The sequence below is a fragment of the Symphalangus syndactylus genome, chromosome 18 (genome assembly GCF_028878055.3).
Source record: "Symphalangus syndactylus isolate Jambi chromosome 18, NHGRI_mSymSyn1-v2.1_pri, whole genome shotgun sequence".
Lineage (NCBI taxonomy): Eukaryota > Metazoa > Chordata > Mammalia > Primates > Hylobatidae > Symphalangus > Symphalangus syndactylus.
In genome coordinates, this window is record NC_072440.2 from 16,082,761 (window position 1) to 16,104,875 (window position 22,115).

Below are 22,115 nucleotides of genomic sequence, written 5' to 3' on the forward strand. Positions count from 1 at the left end.
CCTTTTGAGGGGCTCAGGGTCAAGTATGAGACAGGTACAAAATAGAAGATGACCCAAGTGCCACAGGAACAGAGGGAGGCACCCGTGAGTTGCTCAGGAAAAGGAGGGACATTTGAGCTGGATCTTGAAGTTTGAGTAAGAGTTTTCCAGGTGCAGGCTAGAGGAAAGGTCATTCCAGGCCAGGGAAGAGCATTTACGAGATCACAGAGGCGGGCGGGAGTGTTGAGCACATTTGGGGAATGGGGAAGGATGCATGTGTGGGATCCACCTGCATGGTGGGCCTGGCTGGGGAGGAGGCCAGGAGGGCAGGAGGGCGGGCTGTGAAGGACGTCACCTTCTATCAGTAGGCAGGGGAGGCCATATGCTATGGAGTGAGGGAGTTACACTGTGCTTTAGAAAGATCCTTCTGTACCCTGGAGTGGAGGATGGACACAAAGGAGGAGAGGCTGCAGCCCAGTGAGACCTGGCTTGGTCCCCGGGGTCTGGTGGACCCAAACCAAGGCACGGCTTCAGAAAGCTAAGCCCACCCTGGCCACGCCCTGTGTTGTGTTTCCTGAAGACATGTCCTTTAATACCCCAGCAGCCCTGAAAGGAGGCCTTCCCAGCTGGCTTCACAGATGAAGGAGTGGGGGCTCAGAGAACAGTTAGTGACATGTCTGTAAGGACACAGATAATGAGCAGTGGGGCAGGGATTTGAGCCCAGGAGTCTGTTGGGAGGGGCCACCTCCTCTGCCTGGAGAGCCTGCCCTGTTCCACCTCCACCACCAAGCAGATCTGGATACCACCCCTTTCTTTTCTTTTTTTTTTTTTTGAGAAGGAGTCTCACTCTGTCGCCCAGGCTGGAGTGCAGTGGTGGAATCTCGGCTCACTGCAAGCTCTGCCTCCCGGGTTCATGCCATTCTCCTGCCTCAGCCTCCCGAGTAGCTGGGACTACAGGCACCAACCACAATGCCCGGCTAATTTTTTTTTTTTTTTTTTTGTATTTTTAGTAGAGACGGGGTTTCACCATGTTAGCCAGGATGGTCTCGATCTCCTGACCTCGTGATCCGCCCACCTTGGCCTCCCAAAGTGCTGGGATTACAGGCGTGAGCCACTGTGCCCGGCTGGATACCACCCCTTTCTAAAAGCCTTCCTGCCCTCTTGGTTGGGCTCCTCTGCTCTCTGGGTCTTCACTTTCCACCTGCATCATAAAAACACAATACTTTGGAAAACGTTGAGAGTTCATAACTTTGCTGAAAAGAGGACACTATCTTGTTTGCTTCATAACTGCCAAACATTTTCATTTTCAGATATATAAATACCAAGTAGAATGATTGGTCCAATGACTTACTGCTTTTTTTTCTACTTCTTTGATTCCCTTCCAGTCTTTGCTAAAAACATACTTGCCTTGACCATTTATCCACTTACAGCCTGCATGGAGTACATTTTGATGCACAAACATCTTAAAAGATGAAAGAATATTCTCATGTGTCCTTTTAGCAAAATTAGATAGTCCATCACCAAATACTGCATGATCAGATCCTTCCTGTTGGATGACTAACTGAATGAAAATACCAAATTTCCTTTTTTATCCTTAGAAATATATCATTCAGTCATCAAGCGCTTTGGCTGATACGATCAATGTCACCATCATCTTTGGAATCTAGAGTGCTGTTCTGTCTCCATGCCTTTCTCTTCTGAATCATCTCATAATTGTGAAATCTCTTCCTTTCTCAAATTTTCTTCCCTTAGCCGTTTGGGCATAAAGAAGGAATTCTGAATTTCCAGCTGCATTCAGTGAAATCTAACACAACACCCCAAACATGGTGTCATTGTCTTCTTTTATACATTCTTGAGAAATACTGTAGAACTTTGGGCACTGCAGCAAGAACACTGAAGGGTGATGTCCTAGTGGTGGTTCATTTCAACATGATCTCATCCTGCCAGGTGATTCTATCATTTTGGTTTTGTTGTTATCTCTCTCTCTCTCTCTTTTCTTTCTTTTTTTTTTTTTTTTTTTAGCAAAGTTAGGAACAGTTGAAGAGTAATAATGAAATATTATTTAGGATAATATTTTACTTAGGTTAGATATAGTAAGATTAAAATCAACATCACTAAGACCATATAACGAATGGATCCAGATGATAATTTGCAAAATAGAATGAGTTTGTTTGTTTGTTTTTGTTTGCTTGTTTGTTTTGAGATGGAGTTTCGTGCTTGTCACCCAGGCTGGAGTGCCATGGTGCCATCTTGGCTCCCTGCAACCTCTGCCTCCCAGGTTCAAGCGATTCTCCTACCTCAGACTCCCAAGTAACTGGAACTACAGGTGCACGCCACCACGCCCAGCTAATTTTTTGTATTTTTAGTAGAGACAAGGTTTCACCATGTTGGCCAGGCTGGTATCGAACTCCTGACCTCAGGTGGTCACCCACCTTGGCCTCCCGAAGTGCTGGGATTACAGACGTGAGCCACTGCATGCCAGAATGAGCTTTATTTTATAAAGAAAATAAGTGATTTATTTTGTAAGACATCTAAGAATAATAAAAGTCATGAATACCAGCCCTGATTTTGGTATCATGGCACTGCTAGCTTCATAAAATGAACTGGCAGTATTCCTTTCTATTCTATTTTCTGGATTGTATAGAATGGTTATTCTTTCTTAGATATTTGATTGAATTAACCAGTGAAATCATCAAGTCTTGGAATGTCCTTTGTTGGAAGGTTTTTAACTATAAATCCAGTTAATTTAATAGTTATTGGATTATTCAGAGTTTCTATTTCGTCTCAAGTGAGTTTTGCTAATTTGCATCTTTCAAGATGTTGGTCATCAAGGTTGTCAAGTTCATGGTGTTCTTTTAATTTTTTTAAAGTGTCTGTGATGTATTTAGTGAGATTCCTTATTTCATTTATGACTTTCATAGTTGATCTCTTTTCTCCTTCTTCACCAACTCAGCTAAGGCTTCTCACTTTCACAGATCTTTTAAAAGAACTAGCTTTTGTTTTTATTGATTTTTCTCTATTTTTCTGATTTCAGTTTTATTGATTTTTCATCTTTATTATTTCCTTCTTTCTGCTTGTTTTGGATTCAGTTTATCTTTTATATTTCTTAAATTGGAAACTCATAGTTTTTGAGTCCTTTTTTCTCTCATATAAGCCATTAATGTAATGTATCTTCCTGTAGGCACTGATTTAGCTGTATTTCACAAATTTGGATATGTTGTAGTTTTAATTCTTATTCATTTCAAATTATTTTCTAATTTCCCTTAAGACTTCCTCTTGGATCCATGGATTATTTAGAAGTGTTGTTTAATTTCAAAATATTCGCATAGTGTTCAGGCCAGGGGCGGTGGCTCATGCCTGTAATCCCAGCACTTTGGGAGGCTGAAGTGGGCAGATCACTTGAGATCAGGAGTTCAAGACCAGCCTAGTCAGCATGGCAAAACCCCGTCTCTACTAAAGATACAATAAATAAATAAATAAATAAATAAATAAATAAATAAATAAATAAGCAAGCCAGGTGTGGTGGTGGGTGCCTATAATTTCAGCTACTCAGGAGGCTGAGACAGGAGAATTGCTTGAACCTGGGAGGTGGAAGTTGCAGTGAGCCAAGATCACACCACTGCAGTCCAGCCTGGGTGACAGAGTGAGACTCTGTCTCAAAAAAAAAAAAAAAAAAATGCATAATGTTTAAATATTGTCCTGTTATTGATTCTAGTTTAATTCTGTTGTGGTCAGAGAACATATCTTGTGTGATATTAATTCTTTTCAATTAGTTAAGGTTTGCTTTATGACCCTGGATATGGTCTGTCCTGGTAGATATTCTGTGTATACTTGAAAAGAATGTGTATGCTGGTGCTGTTAGGTGGAGTGTTCTATAAATGTCAGATCAAGTTGGTTATTAGTGTTGTTCAGGTCTTCTATATTCTTGATTATTTTCTGTCTCCTTATTCTATCACTTACTAAGAGAGGAGTGTTAAAGTCTCCAGCAATAGTTTTGAATTTGTCTATTTCTTTTTCTAATACTATTAATTTATGCTTCATGTATTTGAAACTCTGAAAAAAATTGTGTATTATAATTTCCTAGGTATTTACCATTTCTGTTGTTATTCCTCTCTTTCTGAAGTTCTAAGTTTCTCTCAGCTATCATTCTTCTTCCCCTGAAGAACTTCCTATAGGACATTTTTTAGAGCAGGTCTGTTGGAGACAAATTGTCTTAGTTTTCTTCAATTTATAATATCTTTATTTATTATTTATTCTTGAAAGATATTTTTGCTGGATATAGAGTTTGGGGTTGACATTCCTTTTGTTCCAGCACTTTAAAAATGTTGTTCCATGGTCTTCTGGCCTCCATAATCTGTGGCAAGAAGTATGCAAGTATTCTGTTTTCTCATTTTTAATATGCCACTTTTCCCAGGCTTCTTTTGTTTTTTGTTTTCTTTTCTTTTTTTTAACTAGATCTCTTACTCTGTCACCCAGACTGGAGCGTAGCGGTGTGATCACAGCTCACTGCAACCTTAACCTCCCAGGTCCAAGTGATCCACCTCAGCCTCCCAAGTAGCTGCAATCACAGGTGAGCACCATCGTGCCTAAATTTTGTATTTTTTCTAGAGACAGGGTCTTGCCATGTTGCCCATGCTGGTCTCGAACTCCTGAGTTCAAGCGATCCTCCCATCTCAGCCTCCCAAAGGGCTTGGATCACAGGCATGAGCCACTGCGCCAGACCATTCAGGCTACTTTAGAGATTTTTTTTTGATCTTTAGTTTTTCAGACAATTGATTATAATTTATGATTTGACTTGTTTGACCATGAGTTTTTTGGTGGTTTTTGTTTGTTTTGTTTTATTTTGTTTTTGTTTATCCATTTTTGTATTTACTGAGCTTCTTAAATCTCTAAATTTATGTTTTGTACCAAATTTGTGGCATTTTCAGCTATTATTTTTAAAAATACTTTTTCTGTACCCATCTTTTTCTTCTCCTTTTGGTACCTCAATGACATGAAGCTTAGACCTTTTGGTTTTGTATCACAGGTTTTGTATCTCTGAGACTATGTTATTTTTATTTTCTCTTTTGTTCAGTTTGAGAGATTTCTGTTCGTGAGTTTTCAAGTTTGCTGACTCCTCTGTCATTCCATTTTGCCACTGAGCCAATCCAGTAAACGTCATTTCAGTTACTGTATTTTGGTTATTTCCTTTTTCCTTCTTCTTTCTTTCAAGTATGTTTGCTCTTCGTAAATATAATAGCTGCTTTACAATCTGATAATTTCAACTTCTAGTTAATCTTGGGGTTGGTGTCTGTTTTCTTTTACATTGAGCATTATTGAGATTTTTCTGGTATTTTATATCACTTTGGACTGTATCCTAGATATTTTAAGTGTTTTATTATGACACTCTGGTTCTGTTAAAATCCTCTGTAGTGTGTTGATTTTTTTTAGCCATTATTTTAGCAGGCAATCAGCCTAGTTAGTTTTAGACTGCAAGTCCTAATGTGCCTTCTGTGGTTTTAATGTCAATTTTGTTTTCAAAGTCATTGCAGCACTCTTCAGGGAAACCCACGTGTGCACCACCCAGAAGTCAGTCTTAACTACACAGTAATCGTGTTCTCAAAGCCGGTTGCTATGCTGCTTGGGGTCAGTTCCACACCTTTACACATCGGAGATGAACCTGGAACTTCCTGCACAGATGTCCTTTCTTCTAGCTCTCTCTTCTCTATGATCTCCCCCACACTCTGTAGCACCAAGGGCTACTTTTCTGGGTCTTCTGGCTAGAAAACCTTAGGTTTTAGCCTATCTGTGCTGCTCTGCATGTCTCATGGTGAAAGCCGCCTTCAGGGCCCTAGTGAGAGAAGAAAAAAAGAGAGAGAGAGAGAGAAAATTAACATGGATTTCCCAACATCCCTTGAATCACGGGGCCCTTTTTCCCATTTTTTCTGGTTAGAGAAAATTTTAACGTTTTGGCCACTGCTGTCGTTGGCACCATTACAAAAGTGCAGTCTCAGAATTGGGCTGGGAGAGTAAACAGAGACAGAAATGGGAATTCCTGCCACTCTGTCCCAAAGAGGCCCTCCATCCGATCCTAGCTCTTTGGTCAGAAAGGCAGCCTTTCTTTTGGACCTTTTTCTGTTCCCATCTGCTGCACAGTTCCAGAATTAGGACTGCTCTTGACTTGTTAAGCTGGGAACATGGGAGGAAAGCCCCTTGAAACATAACTTTGTCATTCTTCAAGTTTTGATTTCTCCCTCCATCAGCCTCCTATTATTTACCTCGGATAGTTGTGTTTTGTATTCTGTGTAGGATTTTGGGTTGTCATAAGAAGGAGAGAAAGGCTGAAGTGTGCCTACTCCATCTTAACTGGGACCAGAAGCACCTCTCAAGACCCTCGTACTGCCTGGAGTGTGTTCCCTGAGGTCTTCACGCAGCTGTCAAAGAGCCGCTCCCTGGTCTTCCTGACGGAGTCTCCCCTGACCCATCATTCTTGGTCCCATGCAGTATCTGAAGTTATCTGAGTCACTCTTCTTTCTTTCTCTCTCTCTCTTTCTTTCTTTCTTTCTTTCTTTCTTTCTTTCTTTCTTTCTTTCTTTCTTTCTTTCTTTCTTTCTTTCTTCTTTCTTTCTTTCCGTCTTTCCTTCCTTCCTTCCTTCTCTCTGTCTCTTTCTTTCTTTTTTTTTTTTTTTTGTGAGATATTTTTTTTTTTTTTTTGAGATGGAGTCTCACTGTGTCACCCAGGCTGGAGTACAGTGGCACAATCTCAGCTCACTGCAACCTCCGCCTCCCAGATTCCAGTGATTCTCCTGTCTCAGCCTCCCAAGTAGCTGGGATTATAGGCATGCACCACCACGCCCAGCTGATTTTTGTATCTTTAGTAGAGACGGGGTTTCACCATGTTGGCCAGGCTGGTCTCAAACTCCTGACCTCGTGATCTGCCCACCTCAGCCTCTCAAAGTGCTGGGATTAGAGGCGTGAGCCACCTCACCTGGCCGAGTCACTTGTTTTTTTTGTGTGTTTGTTCTAAGTTTCTCCATCACAGTGTAAGCTCCTTGGGAATGTGGACTCTGTCCACATTGCTAGTCATTGTGTCTGCAGGGCCTAGAGCAGCACATAGTGACTGTTCCTATGTATCTGTGACTAACGAGCTGGCTGATAGAAAGGCAGGCTGGATCTGACTGACTGTCAAGATTTAACAAGCTGGGCAATAGGAGAGGAATTAAGTAACCACCAGAAAACCTCCTGATCTCTCGAGAGGGACAAGTATGTAAAATGAGGAAGGGGAAAATGTATGGAAAATCAGTAGGATTCATTGGTTTGCTCATGGATAACTAGGGAAATAATCAAGCCTTATAGCCTAGAAAGGAAATCAGGGTGTGGAAAGCAGGGGACATAGGGCTGTTTGGATATGTGTTTAGACCGTGAGATCACCTGGGGTCCACTGACCTTGCTGAGATAGCACATGCCCCTCAGGGGCTCTCTGACAGCACTTTGGGGAGGTTCAGGTGAGTCCTCTGGTGCAGGTGGAATTTAGGAGGAGTCTAAAAGTGAAGGCAGGGAAATAGACATCATTAGGATTTACAGTCCTTTTTAGCAAAAATTGTAAAAATGCAACATAATTCCATCAATTTTCCAAAGCCTTGCATGGTCAAGTAGTGATAGGGGATTGGCTGGTTGAGCTTTGGATCCCTTTCCACCCTCGAAATTCCATGATTCTTCAGAGTCCGGTAGGCAGTTGGAGAACGATGGCACAGAAAAGCAGGTGAGGTTGTAGTCCAGTGGTGCAGACTTATGGGCAAGCAGCATCAAGGCTGTATTTGTGGACATCGGAAGAGATGACCTCTCAGAAGAGGATGGAGAGAGACAGCACAGTCAAGGGCAGCGGGAGTCAGGTGGAGAAGGAAAATCACAGTGACTGCAGTTTACACTGGCCAGGTGCCAGTGTGGTGTGCACATGGACTTTGCACATTTTCCTCCATTCCTAATTTGTTCTAGTGCATGGAAAGATCTAGGGCATCCCAGCCCCTCCAGCCTCAGCCTTTATTGTGCTTTACTGTGGCCCAACAGGGACCTGTGAGCGCAGGGTCTTTTTTTAAGTGTCCATCCTGTGAGTAAATATGACAGAATTTTGATCATTTTTATTTATTTTTATTTTTGAGATGGAGTCTTATGCTCTCCCCCAGGCTGGAGTGCAGTGGCACGATCTCGGCTCACTGCAACCTCCGCCTCCCAGGTTCAAGCAATGCTCCTGCCTCAGCCTCCTGAGTAGCTGGGATTACAGGCACGTTTCTACCACGTCCAGCTAGTTTTTGTATTTTTAGTAGAGACGGGGTTTCACCATGTTGGCCAGGCTGGTCTCGAACTCCTGACCTCAAGTCATCCACCCACCTTGGCCTCCCAAAGTGCAGGGATTACAGGCGTGAGCCACTGCACCCGGCCCTATCTTTAAATCCTACAAGCCTCACCTTGGAAAATGAGCTGAGACTAAGAAGTTCCCCCAGTGTTTCTCAACCATTTCCTGTAGTCTCCATTATCTCTCCAACTTGCAAATTCAGAAATAAAAGTTTTTAGCTGTTCTCCTCCCAAGACACTTAATGTTATATTGTGTTTTCCCCCTTCTGAGAATAAATGAGCCCTGTTTGTTTTGTGTGCTGAAAAGAAAAAAGTTGAATAGCATTTATCTGAAAATAAACAAGGACTTACAAAATTTAAGAAGACTTCCCTGACATGCAGCTGGAGAAATAAGACTGTATTTTAAGAATTAAGTTAAACCAGATGTGAAATAACAGACTTTAATGGTATCCTTGAAACAAACAGGGGGGATAGGGAAACCCCTTGGGAGATTAATGAGCCCATTAAATTTAAACACAGTTATTTATTATTGTTTTTCTTTTAAGACCAAAACAGAAGTTCGCGGATTCAGAACTAGCTTGTGAACAGGCTCATCAGTATCTTGTTACCAAAGCAAAAAACAGATGGTCAGACTTGTCTAAGGTAAGAAAATGATTATTTCCTTAAAAGGAAAGAAAATCTATTTCAATGTTTCAAGATCAGTGGGATGATGAAGCTGTTCAGATCCAGCTGCTAAGATGGGAAAACAACTCTGTATACCCAGTGTGAGGACTCCTGCTATTCTTAAAAGACTTTTTAAAACTAAATTCTCACATTCAAGGTCAAGTGAGGTTTAGAAAGATAAGGAATTGTTGGAGTTACATGGACCAAAATTCCTGGCATTACTTCAGGCTTGATATGAATTAAAAACTTATTCGGTTGGTGCAAAAGTCATCGCAGTTTTAGCCATTACTTTAACGGAAAAACTGCAATACTTTTGCACCAACCTAATACATGAAAAATGTAAGATGCTGTTGTACTTAATTTTATGCAATATAAACATACATTTTAAAGAGCTGTTTCTTCCTGTCTTGCCAAAATTATAGAAGCACATTTATAAGGTGGATACCCTCCATGTGCAATCATATGAACTGTGATTATGGTATTGAGATGGGGCTGTCTAATCCAACGGGGCCAATGACAGCCAGACCTACAGGATAATAGAACTGCATGTGCAAAACCGAGTTTGTCCTGAAATCTAGGCTGTGAGATCACCACTTTATAATGCAACAAGAATTCAATAGCTTCCCTCTAATAAGTATTTTTTAAAATGCATTATGGAAATATTTTCACATTTTTTTGAAAAATACCTCCACTTTGTTTCATTTGGTCATTTTCTTTCTGTGTTTGCTCTTTCTTGGCCTGTGCCAAATGTGAGATTTTGTCTTTGAAGTCCTGCTGACCTCCTGGGACCGTCTCTACCCAACCTCCTGTCCTGCACAGAGTGGACTGTCTGTGCTGTGGACTCCATAGAGTGGACTGTCTGCTCTGTGGACTCTATGTAGAGGATTTTCTGTTCTGTGGACTCCATAGAGAGAACTGTCTGTGCTGTGGACTCTATAGAGTGGACTGTCTGTGCTGTGGACTCTATAGAGTGGACTGTCGGTGCTGTGGACTCTATAGAGTCAACTGCCTGTGCTGTGGACTCCATAGAGAGGACTTGCTGCACTGTGGACTCCATAGAGAGGACTGTCTGTGCTGTGGACTCTATAGAGAGGTGGAGAGGACTGTCTGTGCTGTGGACTCTATAGAGTGGACTGTGTGTGCTGTGGACTCTATAGAGAGGTAGAGAGGACTGTCTGTGCTGTGGACTCCATAGAGAGGACTTTCTGTGCTGTGGATTCTATAGAGAGGACTGTCTGTGCAGTGGACTCTGTAGAGTGGACTATCTGTGCCGTGGACTCTATAGAGAGGACTGTCTGTGCTGTGGACTCCATAGAGTCAACTGTCTGTATTGTGCACTCTATGGAGTGGACTGTCTACGCTGGCCCACACCAACCAATCCCACAGACTGGAGCTCTGTATGGCCCACTTTCAGACAGCCCTCTAGCTTCAGGGTAAGGGAAGGGTTGGGACTAGAAACTTTCATGGATTGTATCTAACAAGTCACTGCCAAACTCAAGGTCATCTAAATTTTCTCTTATGTCGTCTTACAGGAGTTTTATAGTCTTGTATTTTACAATTATGTTTGTGATCCATTTGAGTTAATTTTTGTGGAGGATATAAGGTCACTGTCTAGATTCATTTATTTAAAGGGTGGGTGTCCAGTTACTCCAGCACCATTTGTTGAAAAGACTGTCTTCACTTTGTTGAATTGCCTTTGCCCCTTTGTCAAAGATATGTTGATTATGTCGGTCTGTTTCTGGACTCTCTATTGTGTTCAATTGGTCTACTTGTCTTTTCTTTAACCAATACCACTGTCATGATTACTGTAGCTTTATAGTAAATCTTGACATCAAGTAGTGTCAGTTCTCCAAGTTTGTTCTTTTTTTTTGCAGTATTGTATTGGCTATTCTGAGTCTTTGCAGCTCCATATAAACTAGAGTAAGTTTATGGATCTCTACAAAACAATTTGCTGGGATTTTGATTTGGATTGAATTGAACCTATATTTGAGGCTATTGAGCCTTCCTATCCATAAACATGGAATATCTCTATTTAGGTTTTGCAAACATTAAACATTTCTCATCAGAGTTTTGTAGTTTTCATTATATAGCTCTTGCATATAAGAGCTCTTATAAATAAGACCAGGCTGGTTTGGAATTCCTGGCTTCAAGCAGTCCTCCTACCTCAGCCTCCCAAGTAGCTGGGATAACAGGTGCATACCACCATTCCTGGCTAATATTTTATTAGATTTATACCTAAGTATTTCATTTTGGGGGGTGCTAATGTAAATGGTATTGTAGTTTTCTTTAACTTTTATTTTAGGTTCAGGGATACGTGTGCAGGTTTGTTATATAAGTAAATTTATGCCATGGGGATTTGTTATACAGATTATTTCATCATCCAGGTACTAAGCTTAATACCCAATAGTTATCTTTCCAAATCCTCCCTCTCCTTTCCCCCTCCACCCTCAGGTAGGTCTCAGTGCCTTTTGTTCCCTTCTTTGTGTCCATGTATTCTCATCATTTAGTTCCCACTTATAAGTGAGAACATGTGGTATTTGGTTTTCTGTTCCTGCATTAGTTTTCAAAGGATGTTAGCCTCCAGCTCCATTCATGTTCCTGCAAAGGACATGATCTCATTCTTTTGTATGACTTTGTAGTATTCTATGATGTATATATTCCCAGTTTCTTTATCCAGTCTACCGTTCATGGGCATTTAGGTTGATTCCATGTCTTTGCTATCATGAATAGTGCTGCAATGAACATACCCGTGCATGTATCTTTATATTTGTATTATATAAATATATGATATGAATATATTTGCTATATAAATATATGATATTAATATATTTCTATAACAAATATATTTCTATAACAAATATATTAATATCATATATTTATGTTATATCAATATATTATATTGATATAAAATATATATGATATTTATATATTTATGTTATATAAATATATTTATATTTATATATTTAGAATGATTTATATTTCTTTGGGCACATACTCAGTAATGGGATTGCTGGGTCGAATGGTAGTTCTGTTCTTAGCTCTTTGAGGAATCGCCACACTGCTTTCCACAGTGGTTGGACTAATTTACACTCCCACCAACAGTATATAAGCGTTCCCTTTTCTCTGCAACTTTGCCAGCATCTGTTATTTTTTTACTATTTTTTTTTTTAATTGAGATGGAGTCTCACTCTGTCTCCCAGGCTGGAGTGCAGTGGCATGATATAGGCTCACTGCAACCTCCACTGCCCAGGTTAAAGTGATCTTCATGCCTCAGCCTCCTGAGTAGCTGGGACTACAGGTGCATGCCACCATGCCTGGCTAATTTTTTTGCATTTTTAGTAGAGACAGGGTTTCACCATGTTGGCCAGGCTGGTCTCGAACTCCTGACCTCAGGTGATCCACCCGCCTCGGCCTCCCAAAGTGCTGGAATTACAGGTGTGAGCCACCACACCTGGCCGACTTTTTAATAATAGCCATTCTGACTGGTGTGAGATAGTATCTTATTGTGGTTTTGATTTGCATTTCTCTAGTGATCACTGATGAGCTTTTTCTCATATGCTTGTTGGCTACATGTATTTCTTCTTTTGAAAAGTATCTGTTCATGTCCTTTACCCATTTTTCAATGGGGTTGTTTAAGTTCCGTATAGACGTTGGATGTTAGACCTTTGTTAGATGCATAGTTTGCAAATTTTCCTCACATTCTGTAGGTTGTCTCTTTATTGATAGTTTTGCTGTGCAGAAGCTGTCAAATCTAATTAGATCCCATTTGCCAATTTTTTCTTTTGTCATGAAATATTTCTCAGTTCCTATGTCCAGAATGGTATTGCTTAGGTTGTCTCCCAGGGTTTTTATAGTTTTTAGTTTGACATTTAAGTGTTTTATTCGTCTTGAGTTTATTTTCTGTTATAAGGAAGGGGTATTTGTTATAAGGAAGGGGCCCGGTTTCAATCTTCTGCATATGGTTAGCCAGTTATCCCAGCACCATTTATTGAATAGGGGAATCCTTTCTCCATTGCTGGTTTTTGTCAGCTTTGTTGAAGATCAGATGGTTGTAGGTGTGCAGTCTTATTTCTGGGCTCTCTATTCTGTTCCACTGGTCTATGTGTCTGTTTTTGTACCAGTACCATACTGTTTGGTTACTGTAGTCCTGTAGTATACTTTAATTGGGTAACTTGATGCTGCTAGCTTTATTCATTTTGCTTAGGATTGCCTTGGCTATTTAGACTCTTTTTTGTTTCCATATGAATTTTATTTTATTTTATTTATTTTGAGACAGGGTCTCACTCTGTCACCCAGGCTGGAGTGCAGTAGTGTGATCTTGGCTCACTGTAACCTCAGCCTACCAGGCTCAAGCCATCCTCCCACCTCCGCCTCCCAAATAGCTGGGACCACAGACATGTGCCACCACACTCAGCTAATTTTTTGTATTTTTTGTAGAGATAGGGTTTCGCCATGTTTCCCAGACTTGTCTTGAACTCCTGGGCTCAAGCGATCTGCCTACCTCAGCCTCCCAAGGTTCTGGGATTATAGGTGTGAGCCACCACGTGTAGTCCCATATGAATTTTAAAATAGCTTTTTCTAGTTCTATGAAGAATGTCATTGGTAGTTCAACAGGAATAGCATTGAATCTGTAAATTGCTTTGGACCGTATGGTCATTTTAATGATATTGATTATTCCAATCCATGAGCATGGAATGTTTTTCCATTTGTTTGTGTCATCACTGATATCTTTGAGCAGTGTTTTGTAATTCTTATTGTAGAAAACTTTCACTTCCATGATTAGCTATATTCCAAGGTATTTTGTTCTTTTTGTGGCAATTGTGAATGGGATTGCATCCCTAATTTTGCTGTCAGTTTGAGACCATACTGTCCAAAGCAATTTACAGATTCAGTGCTATTCCTGTTGAACTATCAATGACATTATCTCTCATGAGAGATGATGGTGTGTAGTTTTCTTTACTTGTAATATCTTTGTCTGGTTTTGGTATTAGGGCAATACTGGTCTCATAGAATAAGTTAGGAATTATTTCCTCCACTTCTATCTTTCTGACATAAGTTCCTGTAAAGTTTTCTGCTTGTGGGTGTCTGTCCCAGTAAGTTGTGATTCTCTGTATTCACCTGTCTGTCTCTCCAGTTTTGGGGACAGTGATTTGGCCTGTAACTTCCCTTGTCTTTTGATTTAAGAAGAGTTGTTGATTTTCCAATTTGTTCAGATTTTTACTTGTTGTTGGGACAGAGTGGCAACTTCCAAGTTTCTTACATGCCAGACCTGCTACGTGTTTTTAAAGGGACTCTGAAATCCTACAGACTCAACTTTTTTTAAAGCATAATTTTTTTTAAGTAATGACTGTACTATGAAGTATATAAAATGCATATATATAGTTTAAATAAGTTTAAAGTAGTCACCATGTAACCACCATTCAGGTGAAGGAAAAGAATATTGCCAATATCTTAGACCAGGAGCCAGCACACTTCTTCTGTAAAGGCCCAGATAGTAAATATTTTTGATTTTCTGTCAAAACTGCTCAACCCTGTAGCACTTGGTACCATCAGACTTCCTAGTTTTTTCCACTCTAGTGGATATGTAATAGTATCTCATTGCAGATTTGTTTGGCATTTTGTTGGTTATTAGTGAGATTGAGTATCTTCACTTGGTCATTTATTGGTCAGGTTTCCTGGATTATGAAGTGCTTGCTCGAGACTTTAAGTCTTCATACTGGTTTGTCTTTTTCTCATTGGTCAACAGAAACTGTGACAATGGTCATAGTATACACCGCTCTGTGGTTCCTGCTCTTTTGTAAGTGGCATGTGGTGCAGCTATCATCTCTCAGTGTGTATTCTGTGTTCTTACCTTTTTTATATGATGTCTTTTGATAAATATAAGTTCTTTTTAATGTAGTCAAATTTACTAACATCTCTCTGTAGGTCTTGTTTAAGAATTCTACTCTGGAGTCATGAAGATATTCTCTCACACGGTCTTATAGGAGCTTGACAGTTTCAACTTTCACATTCAGGTCTTGAAATCTGGACCAGATGTTTCCCAAGTGTTGTGAGGCAGGGACCCGGTCTCATTTCCTCCATATGAAAGTCCAGCTGTCCCAGCACTGCTCATTGTGAAGTCCCCCTTTCCCTGGCCGATCTGAGCATCACCACTGCCTACATCACGGCCGGTGGGTGTTACTGACCTCCTCATTCTTTTCCACTGATCAGCTTGTCTGTGCTGACACCTACATCACATCTTTGTTGTCGCTATAACTTAATGATACATCTTAATTAATTGGTAGGCAACTCCCTCTACCTTGTTCTTCAAGAGTTTTGAATCGCTTTGTCGCGTTCCACAAAGAAAATGACACCTTTACTATTATATTTGAGTTTTCTAATTCATGAACACAGTGTGTCTCCATTTATTTTGATCTTCTTCAATATCTTTCAGTAAAGTTTTGTACTTTTCTGTGTAAAGGCATTTCTCAGATATCACAGATTTATTCCTAGGCCTTTCTATTTTTGATGCCTTTTGTAAATGTTATCTTTTAAAATTTCACTTTCTGTGTCTAATATATAAAAACTGTGATTGAGCCTGTTGATATAGAATCCAGACTGCTTGCTAAATTCACCTCTTATAATAATTCATCTGTGGATTCTTTGTATTCCTATGTATACAGTCATGTCAGTGAATAATAATAATTGTATTTCTTCCTGTCCTATCATTACACCTTTTATCCTTTTTCTTGCCTGATTAAACGGTCTGAGACCCCGCAGTACAATGTAGAATAGCGGGTGATGGAGATATTCTCACTTTGTTCCTAATCTTAAGGGGGATGTTTTGTTCTTTCACTATTAAGTATCATACTCACAGAGAACTCTGTAGATATACCCATTATATCCATGTCATCATGTTGTTATGAAGAAGATTAAATGAGCTATTACTTGGAAACAACCGAAGACATTGCTGAGAACCACATGTGTTAGCTTATTCAAGTCTGTGGTCCTCTGATATGCCTGACAATACCTTCTGTACCCATCAGGGCCATAAAAATGGTACCATATAATCTTGTCATAATAGCTGGAGTCTAATGTCCCTCATTTCCCCTCTTACAGCCAGAGGGCTAAAACCAAACCGTCATTGAGATGAGGATCCTCCATCTCATTTCCTGGGCCCTGGTTGGCCCTTATTTCTAATCACTTTTGAATCCAAGTTGTTGATCAGGAGAAGAATCCAGGTCAAACCCCTGAGGCAACTCAGAAACCACCCCCTTCCAACACCTAATTCTCATTTCCGTTTTGCTCTATCACTTTCCTTCCAGGAATGATGAGGATACCTGGAACGTAGATTAAAAGGTGATTAAGGAGGTGGATGGGGATACAAATGCCTTAGAGTTTCCCAGATATTGACTATTGAACATCTTTTCTGCTGTCATACGCACATTTCACATGTTCCTGAATACCGTCTTCTGATGTTGTAGAATTTTCTAGAAACTGATAATGAGGGCAATGGCATTCTTCGACGCCGGGACATAAAGAACGCACTGTACGGTTTTGATATTCCCCTCACACCAAGAGAGTTTGAAAAGCTTTGGGCAAGGTAAGTGGCACGTGAGCCTGGCTGGTTTCCATTCTTATGGATTAGGTTGCTTGCTGTGGCAAATTCAGCCTAATCTTTCCTACATCAGGGTAACTGGGGGCTGGGAGTATTTTCTCGTAGTTGCATCTGTCTCATCTCCTGTGTCTTTCCTTGTTCCTTGCTCCTTGGTGCTCATAGCAAGCAGCCTTGGTGGATGGGTTGGTCTTCAGTAACACGGAGAACCAGGGTAAATGCTCATCCATACCAGACTTGAGAGGTTTCTATTTCCAAGGACCTGGGAGCTCAAGCCCAAACCTTTACTGTTTTAACAAAACAAGTCACTCTCCAAGGACTTAACTCTAATATAACTCACTCAGCAGATATGCAATGGGTAAAGGGAAAAGCAGTTTCTCCCCATTACCTATAGATGGAAATTAATGTTGCACAACTGTTTTATAGGTAAGTAATTTGTGGGAAGAAAAACCAAACTTTCAGCAACTTGGAGTAGCCTCCCAAGGGTTTCTTAAACTGAAAATTGTATCCGATGTTGATTCCATTTGTCAAATGTATTTTCGATTTAGCTGTTTTGGAATTGGGCCCCCAGTTATGGTCTTCCCTAGATAGACGTCTAACAATGTGGTCTATTTCCAAGTTCCAGGCCCAACTTCAAATTACCTCCTCCTTCATTATATGTCCGTAGTCACCTGCATTCCCCCAGGATGGTATACCAACATCGTACGTCCACTCAGGAGGCAAACTCATGAAACAGTTCATACCATTTCCCAGCTTTTCATCTGTTCAAAGTGGAAGGCTGAAATGTTGACCAAGTTTAGAATTAGGTGGGTTGTTTTGTGTCTAATTTAGAAAAGCAACTGGAAGTTCTTACAAAATGCTGACTTTTTAAGATCAGTTCCAACACAGGGTCCAGTTAGACTCCCTGCCCATTTCTGTTTGAGTAGCCTACATTAGTATTTCCAGCTGGGTACAGGCAGATCTTTGTGGAGCAGGCAAATGCATAGCCCTGCCTTTCAGTTGACCTTTAGGATGATCCAAAGATGACGACATGGTCCCTGTCTTTGGCGAGCTGTCAGGGCACAGAATGCATTCACACAGGTAGCTATGGTACAGCAACAACTGTGCAAAACCCCCGGGCAGAGAGCAAGTCAAGTGGCGTGGGCAGTGAGGCAGGAACATGGGGCTAGCGGGGGCTGGAAGCTGTCATGGGTCCAGATGGAGAAGGAGACATTCTTGTTCGGCAGGCCACCTGTCTGCAGGGAGGCAGGTGTTCTATCAGAAGTGGCATGGGGCTCCCAGGGTCAGAAAGGAAGGGTAGGGCCAATCCCTTACCAGGTCCTTCCATTCTGGTGTTATTGACCAGGCAGTCGGGAGCAATGGAATTTGAGTGTGGTTGTGGGGCGAACAGAGCTGTGGTTTAGGAAGATGAGTCAGGAGGCAGTTCAGGGGAGAGGCTGGCTGGGGGTGCTGGCCCTGGGAGACCACTGCCGTCACCCGGGGGGACAGGACGAACCCCTGAGTGGGGGCTGGCCATGGGGATGAGAGGCATTGGAGTCATGTCCCCCACAAGGGTTCCTATGTGGGAAATGAGAGTGGATGGAGCCTCTTTCTGAGGGTGGGACAGAACTTGTTTCCATTTCCATTGGAGGTGGACACTCACTGTTGGCTTGTGGCTAAAGTTTCTTTATACGTTTATGAACATAATTATGAAACGTGCGGATTTTCACCCTGTGTTGACAACTGCTTGCAGTCAGAATTTTGTCCACTATTGTTTACTTGACCTCATGCCACACATGGTGAGTGGTTAAGAGCAACAGCTCTGCAGCCAGATGCATGGGCATGACTCCTGCCCGCTTCCTGCTGTGTGGCCTCCATCAAGTTACTTGGCTTCTGTGCCGTATACTCTTCATCATCTGCAAAGCAGTAGATGATGTTCCCTGTCACCCAGGGCCACCTGAGGCCTGGGTAAGGAGTCATATTAAGTGCTAGCCCAGGGCGAGGCGTGCAGTAACCACTCAGTAAATTTAACACACCCTCTCTTCATTTGTTCAGCCAGCAAACGCTTCTTAAACACTGGCTCTGCGCCTTTGCAGAAGTTTGCAGGGCTGAGGGTGACCAAGATAAATGAATAATCCAGAGCTCATCGCCTAAGATACTCAAATGCTCTTAAGGAGAGAAAGTCTTGGTAATTAAGTGCTGTGTCCCTGCCAGGACCTCTGAAGGCTCAGAAATCAAGGACTAATAAACTGGGCTTTTAAGCTGAGTTATTTCACATACAAGATTAATTTCTGAGGAAGTGGAAGAGTGATGGTGAATCTGGTTTGCTAGAGAGAGAATACATTTGGAGGCCATAGAAAAGTCCAGTTCTTGGGCTGGTAATTCCTCTACTCCCTCCCTTCAGTGAATCTCTTTTTCCCTCTGGAATTGCCTTTGGGTCGGCACACACATTCACCTGGTGACCCCTCCTGTGTCTGTGTTTTTCATTCTCCCTTAGGTAAATCGTACAGTTCCTAGGACACTTTGTAAATTATAGCACCTATCGTTTTTATTTCACTTCATTAGATGAACTACTTCCTGGAAAGTATTGCATGCAATAGCTACATTTTCAAAATCAAATCAAGTTTTTATTGATTCAAGATTTTCTTCACTGCTATTGTTTTTGTTCTCCACTTTTTTTACTGTGTCAAAATACACATAACACAGTTTACCATCTTCACCAATTTTAAGCACACAGCTCAGTGGTATTCAATACGTTCATCATGTTATGCAGCTGTCACCACCGTCCAGCTCCAGAACTCTTTTCGTCTTGTGAAACTGAGATTTTTTTTTTTTTTTTTTTTTTGACAGAGTCTCACTCTGTCACTGGGCTGGAGTGCAGTGGCGCAATCTCGGCTCACTGCAACCTCCGCCTCCCAGCTTCAAGTGATTCTCCTGCCTCAGCCTCCCTAGTAGCTGGGATTACAGGCGCACACTACCACACCTGGCTAATTTTTTGTATTTTTAGTAGAGATGGGGTTTCACTATGTTGGCCAGGCTGGTCTCAAACTCCTGACCTCAAGCAATCCGCCTGCCTCAGCCTCCCAAAGTGCTGGGATTACAGGCGTGAGCCATGGCACCAGGCCTGAGATTATTATTATTATTTTAACTTTTAAGTTGAGGGTATATGTGCAGGTTTGTTATATTGGTAAGCCCATGTCATGGGGGTTTATTGTACAGATTATTTCATCACCCAGGTATTAAGCCTAATACCCAATAGTTATTTTCCTGACCCTCTCCTTCTTCTCACCCTCCAAAAGGGCCCAGGGATGAACGGGATGGTCACGCAACTAAACAGCCTAGTATGTGCAGAGCACTGCATATATGTGAGCATGAACGTTAGTGGCAAAATGACAATATAGGTTTGAAAAGATCTTCTAGTCATCATATTAATGCACACGCATTTTAGAAGACTCAGAAAATCCATAAGACAACCACAGATGAGCCCTGATGCACTCAGCAGAGGCGATGATCCGTGGCAACTTGATATCGTGGTTTTCTTCTTGCTTTTTCTACTTGTTGATGTGACATCAGTTCATTGTCCTCCGCTCCCCACCCTCCTGGCGTGTTCTCTTCCTCACCCAGTGTTTGCTGTTAGTGACGATTCGCCTCTCCACTGCAGCAGCAGGAGGCACCACGAGCCAGGACGGGTCTCAATGGCCGCCATGGGTTGTCCAGACACCAAGGAGCCTCCTTCAGTTGCCCTAAGAACAGGAAGGAGCCTGGGCCCCGAAACAGCAGCAGAAACAGGCCTGTTCCCCATGGGGCTGTCTCACGGTGTGAGTGAAGCAACCGCACCCCGATGTTCTTGGTGACCAGGGCCTACGGCGAAGTCGGGGAGCGGCGGGGGCCTGCAGGACACATCCCATCAGCTCTGGCAGTCCGGGCAGGTCCAAGTTGACTGTCAGGAGAGGACAGCCCCCAGAAACTGGGCAGACGAAGCAAATAGGAAAATAACATCATGCTTTTCTGAAAACACAAAAGTAGAAAACATGACAGATTATAGACAAGGAAAAAAATGTTCAACGTCCATTATTCAGTCAACATTTATTCAAGCACCTATGAAGTGCACTATTTTAGAATTTCAGATCAGTCCAGAGGGCCTGGTTTATGCTACTGAAGTAAATTAATCAGTTGACCCCCAAATCTCTGTGGCTTAGCATGTCTGTGTTTTATTTTCATTCACCCAAAGCCTGCTGTGTGTTTAGTGGCTCCTGCTTCCAACCAGTGACTCGGGGACCTGGCTGGCTTTCAGCTTGTGGTGTCATCCTCTTAGCGGGGGACTCCACCCACCCAGGTGGGACTGCAGAGCTGCAGGATAACACGCGGGTTTTCAGGAGTGACTGCCACACTTCTGCTCAGAGCCCACCCCCCAAGGGCCCCAGCAAACTGCATAGAGGCCGGGGAGGCACAAGGATGCCAAGGGGGATGCTGATGTCCCAGGCTGGCCTGGGGAAGGTTAAAGGGATAAAGCATTGCAAGCCTGGAGGAGGCCATTGTGAAAGGAACCCTGCTCGCCGAAGCTAGGTTAGGAGCTCTACGCACGAGATTTCAGGAGCAATAATTTTGGTTTGACTTTGGAGAGACTGCTAAGGATGCTACAAGAGGGAAGTGCATTCAGCCACTCACTCACCTGACCAACCATTAAGCAGTCATTTTTTTGGACCTTTCTTTGTGCCAGGCCTTGTGCTAGATTCAAAGGTTCCAGAGATGCAAGGCAGCCCCCGCCCGCAGGTTGCTCAGTGACAACAGCCACGAGCCAGAAGGGAGCAGTGGAGGCAGCCACCACAGGAGCTCAAGGAGGAACTCCCAAACACAACACCTGAGTTGAGTCTTAATAAACAGTCATTAGCTGAGAGAGGCAGCCAGAGGTGGGGGACAGGCATCCATGAGCAGAGGCCCAGAGCCTGAGGAGGGTGGGAAGTCCTGGGACAGAGAGGAAAGAGCTGTGCAGAGGACAGGATGCTGCTTATGTCAGAAGAACTGGAGTCTGATGGCCTGTCCTGGTCAGGGTGTAACCGCCCAGCGGGTTCTTCTAGCATGCTGCATAGATAAAGCCAATTCCCTGAGACAGAAGCGCTGCAGAAAAGAAAGAGTTTAATAAACTACAGGGCCAGCCAAGTGGAAGGATAGGAGGTATTTCTCAAATCCACCTCCCCGAGAATTCAGAGGCTAGGGTTTTTCAAGGCTATTTTGATGGGCAAGGGGCTAGGGAGTGGGGAGTGCTGATTTGTTGGGCCGGGGGTGAAATCACAGGGAGTCAAAGCTTGTCTTTTTCACTGACTCAGTTCCCGGGTGGGGGTCACAAGTCCAGATGAGTCGGTTTCTTGGTATGAGCTACCAGTCCAGGTGGCGTCAACTAGCCCATCAAAAAGCAGGTCTGATGGTGCTTCAAACAGCAGTCTTAGGTTTCACAATAGTGATGTTATCTATAGGAACAATTGGGGAGGTACAAGTCTTGTGACCTCCAGCCACATGACTCCTGAGCCATAATTCTAACCTTGTGGAGTTTGTTGTTGTTGTTGTTGTT

At 42.3% G+C, this 22,115-nt stretch overlaps 1 protein-coding gene and 1 pseudogene across 10 annotated transcripts in view; one reads left to right on the plus strand and one right to left on the minus strand.

The window, feature by feature from the left end:
* LOC134733491 (large ribosomal subunit protein eL33-like) overlaps positions 1–7,787 on the minus strand; it is a 346,767-nt pseudogene extending 338,980 nt beyond the window's left edge.
* The window catches only part of EFCAB6 (EF-hand calcium binding domain 6), a 295,562-nt gene that overhangs the window by 187,679 nt on the left and 85,768 nt on the right, over positions 1–22,115 (plus strand). For all 10 annotated transcript variants that reach the window (XM_055252706.2, XM_055252713.2, XM_055252712.2 and 7 more), the window contains 2 exons: positions 8,856–8,952; positions 16,437–16,555. In XM_055252706.2, coding sequence (XP_055108681.2) covers positions 8,856–8,952; positions 16,437–16,555 — 216 coding nt within the window. The remainder of the gene's footprint in view (positions 1–8,855; positions 8,953–16,436; positions 16,556–22,115) is intronic.